Source organism: Peromyscus leucopus, chromosome 5 (assembly GCF_004664715.2).
Source record: "Peromyscus leucopus breed LL Stock chromosome 5, UCI_PerLeu_2.1, whole genome shotgun sequence".
NCBI lineage: Eukaryota > Metazoa > Chordata > Mammalia > Rodentia > Cricetidae > Peromyscus > Peromyscus leucopus.
In genome coordinates this window covers 142,611,279-142,633,820 of record NC_051067.1, presented here as the reverse complement: position 1 = coordinate 142,633,820, position 22,542 = coordinate 142,611,279, and the positions used below count along the sequence as shown (strand labels likewise).

At 45.6% G+C, this 22,542-nt stretch overlaps 1 protein-coding gene across 1 annotated transcript in view; it reads right to left on the bottom strand.

The window, feature by feature from the left end:
• Nucleotides 1-1,625: 1,625 nt before the first annotated feature.
• Nucleotides 1,626-22,542, bottom strand: part of LOC119088120 — a 28,431-nt gene continuing 7,514 nt past the window's right edge. Inside the window, exons 4-6 of the mRNA XM_037206487.1 lie at nt 21,799-21,923; nt 18,201-18,295; nt 1,626-2,087 (exon numbers count right to left, since the gene is read on the bottom strand). Coding sequence (XP_037062382.1) covers nt 1,977-2,087; nt 18,201-18,295; nt 21,799-21,923 — 331 coding nt within the window. The 3' untranslated portion in view covers nt 1,626-1,976. The remainder of the gene's footprint in view (nt 2,088-18,200; nt 18,296-21,798; nt 21,924-22,542) is intronic.

Below are 22,542 nucleotides of genomic sequence, written 5' to 3'. Positions count from 1 at the left end.
GATTCCTAGCACCCACATGGTGGCTCACAACCATTTGTAACTCCAGTTCCAGATGAGATGCCCCCTTGTGGCCTTTGCAGGCACTGCACACATGTGGTACACAGACATATGTGCAAACACCCATGCATAACCATAAATAAAAATAAATAAATCTTTAAAAAAGAAAGATCAGTTCTTCCTGTATGAGTAGACAAATTCAGAATGAAAATGAGAACCTGTGAGGGATACATACATATGTGTATTTGTTTTGTTTTGTCTTTGAGATAGGGTGTGGTGATATTGTGTTCCCCAATATATCATGCACCCTAATAAATTTATCTGGGGTCAGAGAACAGAACAGCCACTAGATAGACATAGAGGCCAGAAAATGGTGGCACTCACACCTTTAATCCTAGCATTCCTAGGGCAGAGATCCACTCAGATCTCTGTGAGTTCAAAGTCACACTGAAAACAGCCAGGCATGGTGACTCACGCCTTTAATCCTAGGAAGTAAAGGCAGGAAGAAAGGTATATAAGGCGTGAGGACCAGGAACTAGAGCTAGTTAAGCTTTTAGGCTTCTGAGCAGCAGTTCGGCTGAGATTCATTCTGGATGAGGACTCAGAGGCTTCCAGTCTGAGGAAACAGGACCAGCTGGGGGATTGGCAAGGTGAGGAAGCTCTGGCTTGTTCTGCTTCTCTGATCTTCCAGCAGTCACCCCAATACCTGGCTCCCGGGTTTGTTTTTATTAATAAGACCTTTTAAGATTCGTGCTACAATGGGGTCTTGTGTAACCCAGGTAGCCTAGAACTTACTGTGTAGCTGAAGGTGACCTTGAACTTCTGGTCCTCCTGCCTTTACCTCCCAAACGTTGGAATTAGATGTCTCAGGTGCCACACTAGTTTTATGCTGTGCTGGGGATGGGACCCAGGGCCTCATGCATGCATGCATGACAAATGCATTTGCTTCTATATGAATACTGTCTTGGGGAAAATACCCAAAATATCAAGAAAACAATAGCATTGCTTACATCTCAGTAGAACTTACAGGTGGCTACAAGAAAAGAGAGAGCTCTGGAAACTTTATAGTATACACTTATTTATCATTCTGAAATTTTAATTGTTTTAATGTGTTTTATATTTAAGATATAAATGATAGAACATTTTAATCAAAATAAAAGGCCCATGCAGGTATAAGGACTACTTCCCATAATCCCAGTACTCCAGTGGCTGAGGAAGGAGGTGCACAAGCGTGGCTAGCGTGAGCTATTACAAGCTGGCCCACACCAGCTCTGTGACTCTAGTGAGAAAATCCACATCCCACAACAGCGGAGAAGCATAGGACCTGTGGGAAATGGAACATACCAGCCTCGGGTATTGAGAAGCTCATGGAAGAGGTCTGGATCAGAGATGGAGTGGGAAGTCCAGGCTGAGACTGCAATTAAAGGAATGGGCAAGTGTGTGTAGCCAGCCTTGGATGGCTGCACTGCAAACACTGTTGGGAGACTTAGAAAGACCTAACAGGGGCAGTCACTGGGCAGTGGTGCCACAGCAAGGGGTACCAGGTGTCTAAAAAAGGAAGATCAATGTAGATGAAGCACTGTTCCTTGGAAATTTTATTTTATTTTATTTTTTTTTTTTGCTACTGGTTATTTATAATAGATTGGCCACATGCTTATCATTACTCCTTTCCAAGATCCATTTTTTAAAAAAAAACAGTAAATAGGGCTTTAGCTATAGTCCAGCGGCAAAGCATTCAAGCGTGCCTGAGGCTCTGGGATCAGTCCCAAACACCACAAAACAAAACAACAACAAAAACAGCAAGTACATAGAGGTATGTATAAAAGCAGAAGTAAAAATTACAAGCCTGTGTGTTAGTTTCCCATCACTGTAACTAACACCTAAGGTAGTCAAATTAAAAGAAGAAACAGCCTGGGTTTTACCGTTTTCAGCCCATGGTCATTTGGTCTGTTTCGTTGTGGCTGTGGCGAGGTGGTACTTTATGGAGGGAGCACATGGTAGAGGAAACTGCTTACCTTCCTTCCACAAGACCCCAGCTCATAAAGGTTCCAGCACCTCTCCAGAGGCTGATGAGCTTCTAGCACCTGGACCTGTGGGGGAATTTCATCCTCAGACCATCACAGCATGCCCAGAGTCATCCAGATTAAAGCAAGAGGAAGGGGTTTCCAAGAGAGATCTCCAAGGGGTCAGGAAGTGGACTATAGGTTACCTATTTGAACATGCAAGGGAAAGCAGTGATGGTCATACAGAAGCCATGCTAAGCATCTGAAACTGGTGGTGAATTCATAGAAAGCCAGACTGGTAGATAAAATGAAGCAATTATTGATCCCAAGAAACAAGTTATGCAAGAAAGGAAATAAATATAAAATGATTCCTCTGCATTTTTATGGGCAAGTATAAATAGACTACAATTTTTACCATAAAATAACAAGATTAATGAAGTGGGGTTTCAAAGTTCTTTATTATCTCCTATGATAGCAGAGAGTCTGAAATTGGCAAATAGAGCCAAGAAATGGCTGTATAGGGTTGGAAAGATGGCTCGTTGGGGTAGAACCGCCACGATTAAATCACGAAGAATTTGTAGCAAGTGAGAGAGACCAGGAGAAAGAGAGACACACACAGCACCTTGCCATGTAATGTCCAGTCCTGGCTTTAAACTCTGCTAGCAAGGAGGATCTGTACCTCCAGAACAATGAGTCAAATAAACCTCTTTTCTGTGTATCTCTCTACACTGTTAATTTTGTGCCAACTTGGCACAAGCTAAGGTGAGTCATCAGCAGGGAGGCAACCTCAATTGAGAAAATGCCACTATGAGATCAGCCTGCATGAGCTGGAGAGATGGCTCAGTGGTTAAGAACACTGGCTGCTCTTCCAGAGGTCCTGAGTTCAATTCCCAGCAACCACATGGTGGCTTACAACCATCCACAATGAGATCTGGTGACCTCTTCTGACCTGCAAGCATATATGTAGGCAGAACACTGTATACATAATAAATAAATAGATCTTTAAAAAAAAAAAATCAGCCTGCAGGCAGTCCTGTAAGGGCACTTTCTTAGTGATTGATGGAGGGCCCAGCCCATGGTGGGTAGGGTCACCCCAGGAAGGTAGTCCTGGGTTCTATAAGCAGACTGAGCAAGCCAGTAAGCAGCACCCCTCCATGGCCTCTGCATCAGCTCCTAACTCCAGGTCCTTGCCCTGCTAGAGTTCCTGTCCTGGCTTCCTTCAATGATGGACTACAATGTGGAAGTATAAGCCAAATGAACCCTTTCCTCCCCAATTTGCTTTTTGGTCATGGTGTTTTTGTCAGAACAATAGAAACCCTAACAAAGACACTCATCCAGTCTATGAAATTGTGCCGGCAGCAAAAAACAAAAAACAAAAAACAAAAAAAAACTTTACATAAATTTAAAAAATTATATTTCCTCTGTCTTCTTCCCTAGGCTAATGCTCAGTTCCCAACTAAAATAAACTACTAATCAGTATTTCTGCATGTGGCCTTTTTGTGTTTCTGCTGGTCGTGGTAGTTCATCTGTCCAGGCAACTCCTCCCCTGTACAGAACAACAGCAGCACCTCCTTCAACAACCGGTTGTCAGAGTGATTCGCTGTGTTTAGTGCAGGGGGTTGGTACCTAACAATTCTTAGTCTCTTGCATTTTGTTATCATTCACAGTATTTTATTATTTCCATTTCAGTTGGAGCTAAGTGCCACAATGTGACAGATTTAGTCTTCACATTTAGTCCTCCACATTTTATGAAATAAAATTTACATTCCTCATACTGAAAACTTAATACAACAGTTTTCAGACCTTACACGAGTGGTTTTCCTTAGCCTGTCTCCTCACTTGGAATGGGCAAAACACCTTCTGTATTGATAATAAGGTTAAAACTAATGATGTGTGTGAACTGTGCTTCAAGGAGATGCGTGTGCTTTAATTTATCCCCTTGTGCTGTGAGCTCTGTCCGAGAGCCCATGGGCTGATGCAGACAAGGGAAGAGCTCCAATAGTCCTCGGCCACGCTGCCAAGGCCTTGCTTCTACTAGGCACTGAGCCATGTACCATCTTTTGATGATTACAGGATATCTGCTTCATTCCATCACTCATAAATTCCAGAGGCACAACTCCCTCTCACTGTGGAGGCAGTTTAGGGCCGCACTCTGCTGAGATGATGCACTTCATGCTCATTGGGACCCCCTAGGTAGCCTCCCTGGCCGAAACTGAAGCATCCTCAGAAGCTGCTGCTGCCTCCAGCATGTGCCAGCCTTCCCAGGAAGCAGTCACCTACCACCATGTTCCTGTTCTATTCAGGAGAGCCAGGGCTTTCTTAAAAGCAAATCAAATCCAACTACGTCTCTCTGTGATGGCCCACTGTCTTGCAGACCCACCCTGCCACATACGACCTCCCTTGGCCATTTTCCTCATATCTGAGTTGTTCCGTACTTCTTTCGCTTACTCGTGTTCATGTTACAGCAACGTTTTTATCCCGCGTCTCACTGTCCCTTTCCTCTAGAACCCTTCATCCTGTTCTGAGACACCTGGAGTGTCTTGTTGTTTGCCCAACACAGCTTCCTCTGTGTTTTACTGATTGGGCAAAGCACATGACCAGGACGGACCCCAGTACGTGACCCAGTTATCCCTGTTTCAGACGAGGTGGGGTTCGTTCAGGCTGGGATGGCCATAGACTATTATCACTGTTTCAAACAAGAACACAGGCTCAGTGAAATCCCTTGTTCAAGGTCTAACAACTATTACATTAACTTTTAACTTCCATCATGAAGACTGTGAATTTTGTGAAAGTCAGTAGGATTTTACTAAAGGGTGGGTATTGTAGTTTGTGGCAGTTAACTGCGGAGGTTAAAGTATCATAAAGGAATATGTGAATGTCCTGTTAACAATGTAACTACAACATCTGATGCCTGTGCTAAGCACCTGAAACCACCTATGTAATGCACGTCACTGAGTAAGGTCAGTCAGCTTCTCATCACGGCAACACCGTGCCTGAGATGAACAACTTTAAGAGGTAAAGGCTCCACATTGGCGTCAGGTTTCAGCCAAAGGGGACCTTAGCTGCTCAACTGCTTAGTCCTGTGGTAATTTTCTCTGTAAATCGGGCTAAAGGCAGCCAGTAATATCCTTGGTTGGGTCTGAATGCTGTGATACTTTTAAATTTCCTTGGTTCACTTTCAAACCCTGCCTCGCAGTGTCTCTGGCTATGGACGACAGGTGAGTTCTTTGCCAGTACAGCCAGAATGGCCTACTCCAGTTCCCAGTGGAGTTCATTTCCATCCGACACTCAGGATCACTCTCACCATTTGAAGTCCTGCTAGCGGTGTGTTCTGAGCTCACACCAGAGTTACCCAACCACCCTTGCTTACTACAGTTTTAGATTTTTTTCTAGCCAGCTTCTCCAGACTTCTCCAAATTCCTTCCACAAACCAGTTCTAAAATCTCCCGACCCACATAGTCACTCAATAGTCACGGCAGTGATCCGACTGCTCGGCACCAACTTCCTGTCAGTTTTCCTTGCAACTACAAATACCCGAGAAAACTAGTTTAAAGGAGGACACATTTATCTTGGTCCACGGTCTCAAAGGTTTCAGTCCATGGTGGCTCAGTGACGTCACTGTCTGTGGACCGGTGCTGAGGCAGAAGGGAAGTGAGAAGCAGAGAGGAGAGGTTTATCTTAGGACAGCCGGGACACAGGAAAGCAGGGCACGAGACCAGAAGCAAGCTATACCTTCCTGCAGAGGCACAGCCCAGTTCATACTTCCTCCAAGTGGATCACATAGTCTAATGAACTTCCCATAGCACTGGACCATCTGGGGACAACCCAGGAAGCCTTTTGAGGGATACTTCATATCCAAACCACAATAATATGTAACTAGTCCTTTTCAACAAACGGGTTGATTGACCAGATAATGTTACTAAACTGTTACCACCATTACCATGATAAAGAGAAACAGGGACAGGGGACATAAAGAGAAACCAGTTACAGAAGTCCAATTAATCATTGGGGGATATGTTATAAGACCTCCATGTATACCTGTAACCATGGGTAATCTGAAGTGCTGTGATTTAATTCCTTTTCCATCCTAACTAAGTACTTATCACACATTATAGCCATATTTTTGTGGCTAAGGTAACCCAGCCAAGCTGGCATAAATTTCTTTTTCAGGGATAAAAGCAGTCTGGGGCTTTCTTTAATTTATCTAAATTTCCAGCATTCATTATTCACACAAAATGCAGCCATTAGAAAATAAAGTTGGGGTTACTTGAACACAAGTTCTGATGATCTGATAACCAAAATAGCTAAGACAGATGGGTAGTGTATACTGCATGGAAACACTGCATAAAAGATAATTGACACCCTGTCAGGGATAGTGTAGAACAGCATGATGTTACATCAAGTTAGCTGGAATGGATCCTATTTAAAACTTATGAGTTATTTCTGGAATTTTCCATGTAGTAGTTTCAAACTGTGGTTGACATCAGATAGTTGAAACCACAGAAAGTAAAGATGCAACTAACAGGTGGACTACTAAAGTAGTAGTCTGTTTTAGTAAGGGTCCCCAGTATTGGAGCTTTTTGAAAAGCAAAGGCAACTGGTTAGTTTAATCTCAAAAAAAAAAAAAAAAAAAAAAAATCATGTTCTCGGAGGACAACTTTTAGGAGTTAGTCCTCTCTACCATGTGAGTTCCAGAGACTGAGCTCAAGTTGTGAGGTATGGCAGCAAGCACCCTCACCTGCTGAGACGTCGTCCAGCTACCTCCAAGATTTCGGTTTTAAGCATACCGGGTTTCCCCATGCTTGTGTCTGATTTTAGAAGACAACCAAATAAAGGGTCCCCGTAGAGAGCAGAAGCCGCAGGCCCCAGCCGGGCTGATGAATCATTCCTGGACGGCACACAGGTGGAAATGGCTCAGCCCGGCAGGAAGAGTCAACACCACTAAAAATGAAAAGCAGCAGCTCTCCGAGGTGGCGAATGCAATAAAGAGGAGCAACAAACTGAGCGAGCGCATCCATGTCATCGAGGCTGATGGGGGGAGGGGGTGCTTAATTATGTAGATGGCACTTGAATGGCAGTTACTTTCAAACAATAGATTCTTCCGGATCTCCAAGAGTCTGGATGATGAAGCTTTGTAAAGCTCATACTAGCCTTTCATGCTAGAACCCTAACAACTGCTTTATTCTGGGCTCAGCTGCCATTGTGCCGAGTTAATCTAAGTTATAGCCTCTGAATCTGAAATGTATTAAAGACACACTGAATAAGTCAAGTAGTAAATGGGAAGAAGAAAAGGATAATAATTATATTAAAGGACTTAATCCAAAGGGGAAAAAATGTGCTAGAAGACTAGCTTCTGTGAAGCCAGGGCCAAAAGTGACAGCGTACATCAACTAGATGGTGTTCCAATCAATCCCAGCCCAGGGCAACCAAGTGCAGGTCTCATCTTCAAATGTCTGATAGCGCTCGAAAGTGATCACATTTTCTGTTATGTAAATAAAATCTATTTACGCCGGGCGTGGTGGCGCATGCCTTTAATCAACCAGCACCAGGGAGGCAGAGGCAGGCGGATCTCTGTGAGTTCGAGGCCAGCCTGGTCTATAGAGTGAGTTCCAGGACAGGCTCCAAAGCTACAGAGAAACCCTGTCTCAAAAAAACAAACAAAAAACAACAACAACAACAAAACCTATTTACAACAGAGAAAAATGAAGCCACGTAGGAGAGAGACACAGAAGAGAGCCCGTGAGGTCAAATGTAGAGTTCCAATTTAAGATCCACAATACATCCTGGCTCCTGCAGCTTTGGTCCAATATATGCCCTCTGTAGTCATTTACAACTAAAGGGATCACAAGGAATATAACCTAGGCCATTAAAAGGAGAAAACTGTCTCCTCCCCCCCCCCCCTCCAGTGCACCAAAACTTGCTTCCAACAAGCTGCTGCTTCTGTGTCCTGGACCTCCAGTGGCCTCCTTCACCCCTGTTAAATGAACACTGGTCCTGATCTTGAGGTCTTCCTGTCTGGAGTATGGCTGACAGATTCCGCCATCTCCAAAACATCCTCTGATCTCGGTACTGGACCACTCCAGCCCTGCAGCCTCCTTCCTTCCCCCTTCTTCCTATCTCTCTTTTTTTTACTCTACCAGAATAGTTCTTGGGAGGCCATTCAGCTGAGACGGCTCCAGCCACCCCTGAAGTTCCTGCGGAAACAAACCAGGAACCCAACTTTAGGCAACACTAAGATGCAGCGTAAGCTTAACCACTTAAAAACTGCCAGCTAACCTCGGGCTAGGGGCTGTACGCTGACTGCCACAGTGCAGATGGGCAGATCAGAAGAGGGCCTGTGGAGTCGGCGATCTCCTTTAGGTGGGTTCTGGGAAGTGAACTTGCGCCTCCAGGTTTGTGTGGCAAGCTCCTTTACACACTGAGCCATCTTACCTGCCCAAAGACAAACTTCTTAAAAACACTGCCTACACTTCCTGTTTTCCTTTCTCTGTTACCCATCGCTTTCTGAAGATGATCTCTCTTTCATCAGAGAAACATTAACTCGGGCTCTGAGGTGCTTCATACTAGTAAGGTTAAAAAAAAAACCAACTCCATTTTGAGTTCATAAGGTTCCTTAGGCCCCAGGGTCTCAGACGACCCAGAGGAGTTGGGGGGGGGGCACATGACTCTCATGATCGTAACCAGCCAATGGGCTTGTTCAATTGTTGGGTCCCCCTCTAAGTGTGTGTCACCCCTGGCAGTCTGACATGCGTAAACTGCAGAATACTTACTCCAGGAAATTATGTCATTTCAAAGGCAATGGAGTGGTTTGCTTCCTCAGAGAAACGATTTCTATGAGTTTAATTTTACACGGTTACTAGTTATAATGATAACATGTGAGCAGATACATAACCTGCTTTCTAAAAAAAAAAAAAAAACAATCTTGTGAGGGCAAAAAGCAATTTCCTGAATGGGTTAGGAATGAAATAAGATTAAGAATAACTGTAGCAAATGAAACCCAGAGGACTATTTATTTGCATGGACTAAGAATTAGTTCGAAGCCAGGCAGAGGCAGTGGTGGCACCCACCTTTAATCCCAGCACTCAAGAGGTGGAGGCAGGCAGATCTCTGTGAGTTCGAGGCCAGCCTGGTCTACAGAGCAAGTTCCAGAACAGCCAAGGCTACACAGAGAAATTCTGTCTTGGGGGGCGGGGGGGGGGGTAAAAGTTTGATAGAAAAGCATGTTTCTAGCCCTATTATCTTGGGCAAGTGTCTTTCTGAACCTGTTTCCCCCATTTTTAAAACACTTTACTGTGTATGTGTGTTGTGTGTATTTGCCATGAGAGAGAGAGAGAGAGAGAGAGAGAGAGAGAGAGAGAGAGAGAGAGAGAGAGAGCCCAGAGAGGCCAGAAGGAGGACCAGGACTACCTGGAGCTGGAGTTACAGGTGACTGTAAGCCCTGGCCATGGGGCTGGGAACTAAACTCACTCGTCTGGAAGAGCGGACAGGCGTTTACCGAGCATCTCTCTGACCTCCTGTTCTCGGTTATTTTTATGGGCGCTTTTTCCGCACTTACTATCACATCATCTCAGAAGTACTTGTCTGCTCTTCCGTCTGTCTCTTCCAGCTTGAGTGTGTGATGTTGCCCCACAAGCTCAGGTATTTGAAGGCTTAATTCCCGACACTGGTCCCAGGCCTGCTTTAGAAGGCTGTGGAACTAAGGAGATAGGATCTAGCTGGAGGAAGTGGTTCACTGGTGGGCAAATCGGAGGGTCATAGTTCAAGCTTGCTTCCCACCAGCTCTCTGCTGCTCTTTGGTCCACTGAGATATGAACAAGCCACACGTTACATTCCCCACCGCCATAAATGGGAGCCACCATGAATCCCTTCATGCCTTCTCCATCATAATGGACGGTAGCCTTCTCCATCATGATGGACTGTAGCCTTCTCCATCATGATGGACTGTATCCTCTCTAACTATAGGTTAAAAGCAAGCCTCCCCTAAGCTGCTTCTTTTGGGCATTCATCACAGTGACAAGGACAGAAACTAAAGCAGCATCGCATATAGCCAGGTAGACCTAACTTCTCTGTGTCAGGTATTTTGTTACAGCGACTGAAAGGTAACTAATACAGCCACCTTTCCTTATACACTTCTTATGAAGATGCTCTTTAAAAAAGAAGCTAAAATTAGAAGTCATTCAGTTCCCAGTAAGGCCACAGCTAATTCCACCACGCTCAAAACCCTTCCTACCTGTAGAAGTTCTCAGTATCAAGTAAAGTCAACCATGTTGAACCCTAACAAGATGGCGCTGAGCGACCATGAAAAGGAGGCCTCTCTCATACACATGTGCCTATGGTGGAACCTACGCAAAGAACTCCTCCTCAGAGCTGCAGTATCCAAGGTGGCTAGCACAAGGATACTGACTAACCGTGACTGTCTCTGCTAACGCCACCTCCTGCAGCCCCCCTTGGAAGCAATGTTGCCTGAAGGTAGCTTGGGTAGACCTCTTTCTGTCTTTTGTCGCCTCAAGTGTGCCTGCTCCACCAGAGCAGTGTATCCCGGATTTCAGTCCCCTGCTCTCCCATGTAAGTGCTATGCAGTGGAGAGTCAGTCTCTCACACGTGCATTTGGGGTTGATACACCTTCCTCATGTCCGAGGTCAAACCTCTTGTGTCACCCGGTATCACCACATTCTCTCCTACATGGTTCTGTTCATCCCTCTGACTTCAGCTCAAAGTCCCTTCTCTGTCTCCAAACCTTCCCGCGGCGTCCCCCAGGGTGTGCCACCAGCAAAGTCCTTCAGAAGCCCTTTCTGGACATTTTCTTCATTGTCTTTCTTAGAAGTCAGGCTACGGCCCTAACTGGAAACCGAAACCTGTTTTCCCTAGAGCATTCTCAAGAAGCGGTTGTTTTCCCCCCTCCCACGCCCCACATACCACAGAGCCCAGGGGCAGAGCAAGTGTCCTTCATGGCCCCCATTGCTGCTGACAGACAGTTCTTCTCCAGCTGAAAAACCCCAGTTCTTCTGAAAACCCACACCCTCAAATTCCACCACCCACTCAGCCCCGAGGCAGTCATCTGCCAGCCTCCTCTTCCTGGTGCACGGCAGACGTTAGTGTCTGGCTCACGAGCTGCCTCCCTTTCCATCCCGCTCTTTCCGACATTCTCTGTGGCTTAGTGGCCACCTAAAATGTGTGCCAGGCGGTTAGTCTCCTCACCTCCACTGCTCTCTCCTCCTCGACCCACCTCAACCACCACCACCCCCACCTCCTCCTGTAATCCTGCCCAGTCAATCTCATGCTCAGGGGGCAGCGTCTGCAAACATGTCCAGCATCCCCAGCTCTGGCCATGCCCTCCCAAAGAACCCACAACGGCTCCTCAGCCTCACAGGCGCCGCCTATCTAAAAGGCCCAACACCAATTCTCTAGGCCGCCGTCTCTTGTCAAAGAAATGGCATGGAAAAGATGACCCACACCCAACGACTTGAGTGGAGTTTCGTGAAGGGCTTGTTCACATAGACCAAGGGACCCAGAAGAGATGATGGAGTGTTGAGAAACAAGGCACGTGGTGCGCCGTTGCCACCAACAGCCTGAACAGGAGAGGAGGAGGTCACTGGACTCCAGGGATTGCTGAGTGAGGGGGGGTTGACAAGAGAATCATCCCGGAAGCACAGTAAGCGGAGGACATATGGAAGGGAAGTACATACCCCACTCCCTTTGACTTCCGGTTCTACCCAGCTGGAGGCCAAGAGCCGAGAGCCCCAGTGATGCAAATGTTTGTCTTTCACCACAGTGAACACTGTGAGGTCGTGGAAATGGGACGTGGTGTTAAAAACTATGGCCACTCCTCTGCGGCCCTTGCTTCATCGTCCCCGTCCTCATCTGCATACATATTTAATATCCTTGCTCCTGTCACACCGGCCTGACAAAAACATTCCTACCTCCTCTACACCTGTATGCAGGCAGGAAAGTGTGGCTACAGAAAAACTATGTGTATCTGCTTATGAGTTCACTTTCATTGCATATCCAAAACTCTCAAGAAGGCCCAGCTGTCTGGTTATGTTCCTCTAATCCACTCACCCTCCCATGAGTTTTCCAGTTCTCTTCCCAAATACCATGACATTGACTCTGGGCCTAGTACTTTTCCTGAGAAAACAGAAACCATCAAGGAAAGAAAACTGCATCTGGGCATTGCCGTATCCCTCTAAGGTATGGTGCAGGCGCATCCTTGTCATCACAGGTGAGTGACTGGATGTCATCACCTTTGACCCACTCAAGGGCTTTTCTCCTGCAGTCACTTGGGTAGAAGAATGACTTCCTCGTAGGCCATTCCACCGGGATCCATGATGTCATACTACAGAATAAACAAAAAGAAAAGCAAAACCTGCCTTCGGTCCTCATGAGCTTCTGGCTCACTCCTCTGCTTCGTCTTCCAGAAGAGAAGCCCTCACTGACTTCTTAGACTCGTGCCTCCATCACTTCCCACTCTAGCCAGCCGTGTGTGTCTACTGTTCCTGAGAAACCATGATCTTGGTATCAGTTAGGTTGCTACCAGGAACAGGCTAGCATTCAAATCGATGATTTGGGCAAATTTCATAAATGGTATGGGCAGGGGGAAAGGAAGCCATACGGGATAATGCAACGTCTGAGCCTTCTGACATGTACAGAAGGGACAGAGGCAGAAATGGCAAAGAGGTCTCCTGACAGAAGCAAGTCTGCGGCAGATGGCTGGCCGCAGGGCTGCGTGGAACCTTCAGTCTTTAACTGGGGACAGCAGGAGCCCAGTGACTGACCATCTCTTGCAGGGTGGGACTTCTCCAGATGCTCTCCCCGGGCTGGCTGCAACTCCTTCGGCCTCACCTCCGTCTGAAGTCCTTCCTGCCTTTCCCGAATCACGGTCAGAAAGCTTTCCCTGCTGACCCTGCTGCCCACTACAGCTGCCATAAATGATACCACCACCAAGCTAGGCGTCTAAATCAGGGATGCTGACTGGTGACAAACAGATGACCCAAACTGACATTCCATCTTGCCGAACCCCAAAACCATTTAAAGTGTTGTTTTTGTGTGTGTGTGTGCTGAAATGTGATTTTATTTGTATGTTAATAAATAAAGTTGCCTGGGGGTCAGAGCTAATAGCAAGCCATAGCAGAAGCCAGGCGGTGGTGGCGGCGCACGCCTCCATTTAAAGTCTTTTGACTAATCAGATGTGGTATGTTGAAGCAACTGAAGTAAAAGCAGCATGGGGTATTTTCTCGGAAATACAAGGGTAAACATAAGTACATTTCAAGTTGGTACAACTGAGTTCCTAACTTAACGAACGCAAAGTCAAAGCAAGCACAGCCCAGTAGATAAAGGGCAGAGGAAGGATTGCCTACGACAGGTAAGGAGAGCACAGGAGGAAGGCAGGGACTTTATTCAGGAAGCGTGTGCATGCGTGCGTGCGTGCGTGCACACGCGCATGTCTTAGTAAGGGTTTCTTTTGCTGTGGAGAGACACCATGACCATAGCAACTCTTATAAGGGTAACATTTAACGGGGTGACTACAGTTGCAGAAGTTTAGTCCCTTATCATGGTGGGACATGGTGGCATACAGGCAGACATGGTGCTGGAGCTGAGAGTTCTCCATCTTGATCAGCAAGCAACCAGAAGTGAACTGTCTCACTGGGCATGGCTTCAGCATGTATGAGACTTCAAGGCCCACCTCCACAGTGACACACTTCTGACAACAAGATCACACCCACTCCAACAAGGCCACACCCTTTGGGGGCCATTTTCTTTCAAACCAAGGTATTCCTCTCCCAGGCCCACAAAGGTTAGGAGTCATGTCATAATGCAAAAATGCATTTAGTCCAACTTCAGAAGTCCCCATAGTCTCCAACAATCTCAAACTTATTTAAATGACTAAAGTTCAAAGTCTCTTCTGACATTCATGCAATCTCTTAACCGAAATCCCCTATAAAATAAAAATGAAAAAACAGATCACATATTTCTAATATATAATGGCACAGAATATCCATTACCATTCCAAAACATAAGGAAGGGAGCATAGCGAGGAAACATTGGACCAAAGCAAGACCAAAAACCAGCTGGGCAGACTCCAAACTCTGCATCCCCATGTCTGATATCAAAATGTTCTTCAGATCTCCAACTCCTTTCAGTTTTGATGAACACAACACACGTCGTTCTCTTGGGCTGGTTCCACGCCTTGTTCAGCAGCTTTCCTCTCCAGGTGTCCCATGGCTCTGGCATCTCCAAAATCTTGGGGTCTCCTAGCCAATCCAGGCTTCAACTTCACAGCTTCATGAAATGGACTCTCTAGTTCTTCATTCGGCTTTACTTAGGTGCAGAGGCAAATTCCATAACCTCTTTCTTCTACCCTTAACTCTAAAGCCAGGACCACGTGGCCAAAGCTGCCAAGTTCTGCTGTTTGCTGGGGCTGGAACATGGCCACATTGCTCAGTTACATCTTCACCAGATTTCTGGTGTTGATGGTTACTTTCGCTGCCTAAGCTTGGCTGTCCTGGAACTCATTCTGTAGACCTCAAACTCAGAGATCTGCCAGCTTCTGCCTTCCAAGTGCTGGGATTAAAGGCATGAGCCGTCACTGTCCAGTTTTTATTCCATTTCTTAATCTGTTTATCTCCTTGAACACAGGACTTAGGTCTTAGCTCCATTCCACTTTCTGATGTTCCTTTTCTCCTCAAATTTTACATTTTGTAATTGAGCCCGCTCAGCTTGCTCCTTTTCAATATAAATCTTCGTTAGAGTTCCCACCAATAACCACACAGCAGAGTCTATACTAGGCTATTTGGAGATTTCCTCTGCCAAGAGAATTAATCCAAAACTCTCTAATTTAGCCTCTGGTAGACTTTGCAGATAAGGGCAAAACGCAGCCACGTTCTTCACCAAAATATCCCAAGAACAATCTCTAGGCAACAGACTAAAATTCTTCTCCTCTGAAACCTCTTGAGCTAGCCTCTGGCAGTTCAAATAACTCTTAGCACCACTGTCTTCCATGTTCCTAATAGTATGACCCATTAAGTAGCACTTAAAGCATCCCACTGCTTTCCTAACTCAAAGTACCAAAGTCCTAATTCCTCCAAACAAAACCATGGCCAGGTCTATCACAGTAATACCCCAGTCCCTGGTACCAACTTATGTCTTTGTTAGAGTTTCTAGTGCTGTGACCAAGCACTGTGATCAAAAAGGAAAGGGTTTATTTGGCTTACAGTTCCATATTGCACTTCATTACTGAAGGGAGTCAGGACAGGAACTCAAGCAGGGCAGGATCCTGGAGGCAGGAGCTGATGCAGAGGCCATGGAGGGGAGCTTCTTACTGGCTTGTTCCCATGGCTTGCTCAGTCTGCTTTCTTATGGAACCCAGGACCACCAGCTAGAGATAGCACCACCTACCATGGGCTGGGCCCTCCCCTATTGATCACTAATTGAGAAAATGCCTTACAGCTGAATTTCATGGAGGCATTTCCTCAACTGAGGCTCCTTCCTCTCTGATGACTCTAACTTGTGTCAAGTTGACACACAAAACCAGCCAGTACAGCATACACACACACACACACACACACACACACACACACACACACACACACACATATACGTGTGTGTATGAGCAAGATGAAAGGAAGCTATATGGGATACTCCAATATATATACACACACCTATAGGAAAGCATTGTTAAGCATTGCCACATCCTTGAGCATGCTCAGTTAAGAAGTACATTTCCAAGCCCAGCAGTGGTGGCCCATGCCTTTAATCCCAGCACTGAGAAGGTAGAGGCGGATGCTAGAGGTTAGCCTTGTCTACAGAGAGAGTTCCAGGACAGTCAGGGCTACACAGAGAAACCCTGTCTTGGAAAAAAATGTACATTTCTGAGAATGCTCAGCTTAAGGTCATACTTGAAGACTGATGCATATTTTGACATGCTTTGCTCCAGGTCATGGAGCATATTTGTAAGGCTGTTAACATTTTAGGCAGGAATGCTTCTGGGCATAGTCGGCTTGCACTGTAACGTTTTAGCTGAAAATAAAGAACACTGATGTAGAAGTCTGTCCACGATGGCTCCTGCCTCGCACAGCAGGTGGTAGAAAGATGGTTAACAGTTTGAAAGAACAAGCACCAGCTTTAAAACCAGTGTCAGTAGAATGGCTACCCTTTCACTTTGCACTGACCCTTGGAGAGCACCCAGCCTGTTAGCAATGACTTAACCATCACTGTCAACTTGCAGAGACTAGGGATCACCAAGGAGACACATCTCCAAGGCTATCTCAGGGAGTTTTCAGAGTTTAGCTGAGGGAAGACCTACCTTGAATGTGGGCGGCACCAATCATGAGGCTGGGATCCCCGATGAAATAAAAGGGACAAGAGCGGAGCCAGCAGCATACCAGCATTCGCCTCTCTCTGCTTATTGCCTGTGGACGTGCCAGGACCGGCCACCTCAAGTTCCCACAGCCACACACCTTCCTTGTCGTGACGGACTCTGTCCTCTCCACTCGGGTGCCTAAATAACCCCTTTCCTCCAATAGCTTTAGTCAAGTATTCTATCACAGCGAGGACAAAAGTAAAAAGCTACAGAAAACCCGCCCAGAAGTAGGGCTGTGGTCGGGACTGTTGACCGTATGTTTGTAGGCCTTTGGGACTGGTTTGAGAGAGAAAATGACGGTACGGACCTGTGGGTCTCAACCTGTGGGTCTCGACCCCACTGGGAGGTCAAATGACCCTTTCACAGGGGTCACATACCAGATATCCTGCACATCAGACATTTACACAAAGATTCATAACAGCAGCAAAACTACAGTTATAAAGTAACAATGAGAATGATTGTATGGTTGGGGGTCACCACACACAAGGAATGGTATTACAGGGTCGCAGCGTCGGGAAGGGTGAGAACCACTGCTGTGTAGTGTTATAAGCAGAGCTGAATGGGTTGTGCTGATGGGAGTGTGGGAGAGTAGGTCAGAATGCCAACAGAAAGTTTAGACACTACGATTCTGGCTCATGAGGCTTCAGAGAGTAACAGGGACTGTATTGGAAACTGGACTAGAGGCTATTCGTGACATTCGGGCAAGGAATACGACTGCAGCCCGCCTGTGTCCTGAGAACTCAAATGAGACTGAATTCAAGTGGTCAGCCCTGAGATCGTATACATCCAGCTAACATTATACAGACTGAGCAGGTTATATTTATGTACTTAGGAATACGTATATGTAGACAGGTAACAACGAAAGAAGAGAGGCCAGGACTTTCCGAGACAGAGGAGAGGGCTTAGAGGGAGGAAAGAGAATACAGGAAATTATGTAATTATGGTTAAAAAATGAAAAAAATTATTAAAAAGGTAACGAACGAATTTGTTTGGCAGAAGAAATTCCAAGACAGCATAGGACTCAGGCTATGATATGGCTATGGTTCACTACTACTTAAAAAGATGCCTTTTTAATTGTGTGTGTGTGTGTGTGTGTGTGTGTGTGTGTGTGTGTGTGTGTGTGTGAGGGTACATGCATTTGAGTACAAGCACCTGCCAAGGCAAAAGGTTAGAAGCCACATGCTGTGGGGATGGTAGCCAGACTCCGGTCTCCTAAAAGAGCAGTCCAGTTCTTAACTGCTGAGCCGTATCTCCAGCTAAATCACTGCTTTTACTTACGTTTTCTATAAGAAAAAGCAGCGAGCAGAGCCAGAAGGTGAGAGGGTGGGGGAGGGGTACGGGGGGAGGGGCGCCAGGGGGAAGGGGAGTACAATTTGGCAAGAAAAGGAGTATCTTAGTTACTTTTCTATTGCCATGATAAAACACAATGACCAAGGCAACTTAAAAAAGAATGTGTTTAATCTGGGCTCCTGTTTTCAGAGGGTGAGAGTCCATGATGGCATGGCAGCAGGGACAGCTGAGGTCTCACTGCTTGATCAGAGAGTAGGAGAGAGAGAATGAGTCACTGGGGACGGCAGGCAGCGCATGTCCTTTGAAACCCTAGAGCCCCTCCCCTGTAACACACCTCCTCCAGTGAGGCCACACCTCTAACCCTTCCCAAACAGTTCCACCAAACAGGGACCAGCATATGAGGAGCCCAAAAAGTCATTCTCATTTAACCCACCACCAGGGGCTGCAACACGTTTACAGTTGCACACGAGGTAGGTGCCAGGAAAGGAGCTCTAATGGCTGGCATGGTGCTGGGGGCTGATCTCAACTGTCTACTTGATAAGATCTGGACTCACCGGGGAGATTGCGCTTCTGAGCATGCCTTTGTAGGCGTTATCTTCATCAGGCTGTGGGAAGACACACCTGCTCGGGGTGGCACACATTCCCTGAACTGTGTGAAAAGAAGAAAGTGAGCTGAGCACAGGCATTAATCTTTCTCTGTTTCTTGGATATTTGTTTTATGTTTGTTTGTTTGTTTGTTTGGTTGGTTGGTTTGGTTCTGGTTTTTTGAGACAGGGTTTCTCTGTGTAGCTCTGGCTGTCTTGGAACTCACTATGTGGACCAGGCAGGCCTTGAACTCACAGAGATTCACCTGCCTCTGCCTCCCCAGTGCTGGGATCAAAGGTGTATGTTACCACCGCCCAGTGACTGTGGATGTTTGTAGCCAGCTTCTGCAAACTCAAACTGCAAGCCATAGCCCTTCCTTCCTTCTTTAAGGTGCTTTAGTCAGAGTATTTTATCACAGTAACAAAAAAATCAACTAAGACAGGTGCCCTGGAGCAGGACCACCCTGGAAGCTCCAACCTGTAAAACTGCCCATCAGTGTGAAAGGAAAGAGACTGGAGACAACAGCTGGAGGGGCCCCTGCTTGAAAACAAGCACCCAGAGGAACGTTTCCAGTGTTCGGTCACCACGGTGGAAAGAGGCCAGTAGTACTACAGTAGAAGGTGCCAGAGCCGGAGCACAGCTTAAGCTGGCAAAGGAGCCTGGCAGCACAGTCACGGGGTGCTGCTTTTGCAATTGTGCAAAACTCAAGAATTACAGGGTCATGAGGGCTTGCATCAAGGTTCCAGAACAGTGGCCAAGAACTGGCAATGTGTGGCGGGCTTGGACTTCCTGCCAGGACTCCTTGAGAGGAGGCAGAAGTAGGCAGATGTCTGTGAGTTCAAAGGCATCCAGAGCAGCGTAAGTGAGATCCCGTCTAAAAGCAAAGCCACTTGACAAGACAGTGCCAAACCTTAGGAGACGCAATGAAAAGATGCCATGTTCCTTTGGATCACTGGTCTAGCGGGAAGGCAGATTTTCGATTAGAATACAGCACGCCACTTCATAAAAACGAGTATGCTAACCAGCTTCCTGTCATTGTAGCAAACAGCTGGCATAGACAACTTCGCCTCCATTCCAGTTTCGGGAGTTCCGGTCTGTGATTGCTTGGCCTCATCACGTCTGCCTCGTGCTGATGTGGGACACAGGGGGTGGGGTGGAGCAAAGCCTCTTATCTCAGAAGAGAGAGGACAGGAAGAGGAGGAAAAAGAGGGAGAGGGACAGACTGAGACCTGGATGTGGTGGTATTGTGTTCCCCAAAATATTGTGCACTCTAATAAATTTATCTGGGGTCAGAGAAAAAAAAAAGTCTTCAGGGAACCATGACCACACCTAACAGTGACTTTGAAATCTTCAAAAGGATGACAGGATCCCACAGTGATGATTCCACATGGACTATGGTAAAGCCATTAAGCTGATTAACATCATAGAAAGACTGCTCAGGACAATTTCGAGATGACTAGCTGAGATGATCCCACCTAAAAGACTACTCGAACAAGGACTTGTGACAAATGATACAGGACTTGACAATTAGCCTAATTTTTTTCTTTTCAAGATTCCCTAAAGATATCTTCACCCCTCGGGGGAAAAAAAGAAAATATAGACATGAGATCGATCATCAAATCTACTCTGAGAAAAATAAAAAAATATAATAGGATAAATAGGTAGATCACTGAATCTACACTAAAAAAAGGGAAAAGATATAAAAATAACAAAAGGTAGACTACTGAATCCATTATAAAAAAAAGAGAGAATATGGTCATGATAAAATAAAAAGAGAGATTATAACATCTACTTTTAAAAAGGAGCTACTTGTTTTAAATAAGATAAGTAATAAAAATTTTTTGTCTGAGTTTATCAAATGCTATTGGACTGGACATTGTAATATATATAATAGAATTTATCTGAATCTGTCAAATGTTAATGGACTAGACATCATTAATGTAATCTTGACTGTGTATATTGTATATACTTATTGGACATAATTTTTCTTGTATTAGTTATAAGCTTTTTTTAATTCTAGACAAAAAAGGGGAAATGTGGTGGTATTGTGATCCCCAAAATACTGTGCACCCTAATAAATTTATCTGGGGTCAGAGAACAGACAGCCACTAGATACAGAGGCTAGAAAATGGTGGCACTCACCCCTTTAGTCCCAGCATTCCAGAGATAGAAATCCCTCTGGATCTCTGTGAGTTCAAGGCCACATTGGAAATGGCCAGGCATGGTGACACATGCCTTTAATGCCAGAAAGCGAGCCTTTAATCCTAGGGAGTGGTGGTAGAAAGCAAAAAGGTATATAAGGCGTGAGGACCAGAAATTAAAGCATTTGGCTGGTTAAGCTTCAGGCTTTTGAGCAGCAGTTCAGCTGAGAGCCATTGGGATGAGTACACAGAAGCTTCCAGTCTGAGGAAAAAAGACCAGCTGAGAAGTTGGCCAGGTGAGGTGGGCTGTGGTTTGTTTTGTCTCTCTGGTCTTCCAGAATTCACCCCAGCCACAGGTTTGATTTTATTAATAAGACTCTTTAAGATTCCCTGGAGGGAAAGGAAGCAGGGACTTGGGAAGGGCAGCCCCATGCTCTCCACCAACCGGGTTTGGTGGTTCATGCCTATAATCAGCATTCAGGAGGATAAGGCAGGAAGGCTGCAGTGGCTTTGAGGTCAGCCAAGGCTATAGAGTTTGAAGCCAACTTGTGTTAAAGAGTGAGACCCAGTCTAAAATACAAAACAAAAGCCACAAAAATAGGAATCTCCCCATGACATACTTCTTCCAACCAGGCCTCCCCTCTCAGGGTTTCTATTGCCTCCTAATAGCCCCAGCAGCCCTGGGCGAAACTTTTAGCACACAGCTTTAGGGGGCATTTATCATCAACACCAAAACATTGGTAATCTGCACAAGGTTACTTTCAAAGATTTTATATATATATTCTAAAATTAAGTTATGGTGACAGTTGTGCAATTCTGTAAATATACAATAAACCAATCAGATTATACACCCCAAATAAGTGACTTCTATAACTTTTATATCCAAGCTCCTTTAGAATACAGCTGAATCAGAAGATAAGGTTCGTTATGTCAGCCATGAAATCTGTGAAAGTTTTCAAAAATGTCACTCATCAGCTAGACTTGAAGGCACCACAAACTCTGCTAAGTAGAAAAGACAAGCAAATGTTCCAGACAAAGAGAGGAGCCCACACAAAGGCAGAAGGGAGCTTGGGAAAGCATGCCATGGCTTCTTAGTATGAGTATTCAGCAATGCAGGTCAAAGAGACAGGGGTCACAGGGTGTGAAGGACAAGACCACGCCTGTTTGGTAGGCAGGACCAGTCATGAAGGCAGATTTAGTCAAGCTGGCTTTCCACAAGGAAAAGGCGGAAACAGTGAAGAATAGTGCTTTCTCAAAGAACATTCTAGAGGGGGAAAAAATTGAAAGGTGGGAATCCCTGGAGGGAAGTGAAACGCATGGTTTTAACCAGAAAGGAAAATAATAATAACAGCCTCTCTACTAAGCACTTCCCTTGAAGGTAGCACCTTTAATTGCTAGAGCGAGCCTCCCAACAGAGGAAACTCACCTGCTTTGTTTCCTCTGCTGGTCTTGGGGAAATACAGCTTCTGCATGCCCTGGTCCTTGTTTTTCTCCGGTGCTTCAGCTCCATTTAACGTTCCGCCTTCAAAATCCTTTTTAAAGATTCTCTCTCTGCACGAGAATGAAAGCCCGTAAAAATAGGTTAGTTTGAAATTTTCCTTCAGTTCTGAATCCTCAAGTTAAGTTCCTGGTACTGGGTCGACTCCCAGTCCATACTTTTTGAGTAAATGGATACATCAATAAGGAAGTTGAGTCTCATTGAAGTAACTTATCTGTGAAAATGCAGATAATAAATTGAGCATTGGTTCAACAACCACCTTTTTAAAACCACTATGAATACACCAGAGATGTAACATTCCAGGCCAGGTCCCCTCCTGGGACTTCTGAGAGTGGCGATAGGGGAGACCGAATTGCCTTGGTTTAGTGCTGGAATGGATGTCGAAGGATAATAAAAAGATGCAACATAAATTGATTTTGGCTTCTAGAGTGGGTAAGTAGTGCAGCTTTTCAGGAAAAATAAAGACCCGGGGTTCAACAGAAGCAGGAAAAAGGAGGATGTGGCTGGGAACCTTTTTTTCCCTCACAATTTCCTAAATAGCATAAATACCATGGAACAAGTAAACGTAAACTCCCGGTGGAGTGGAGGGTGGAAAGTCACAAAAGAGCTGGAGGCAAGCACGAGTTTAAACCCGGTCTTTTTTTTTTTTTTTTTTTTTTTTTTTTCCTACTT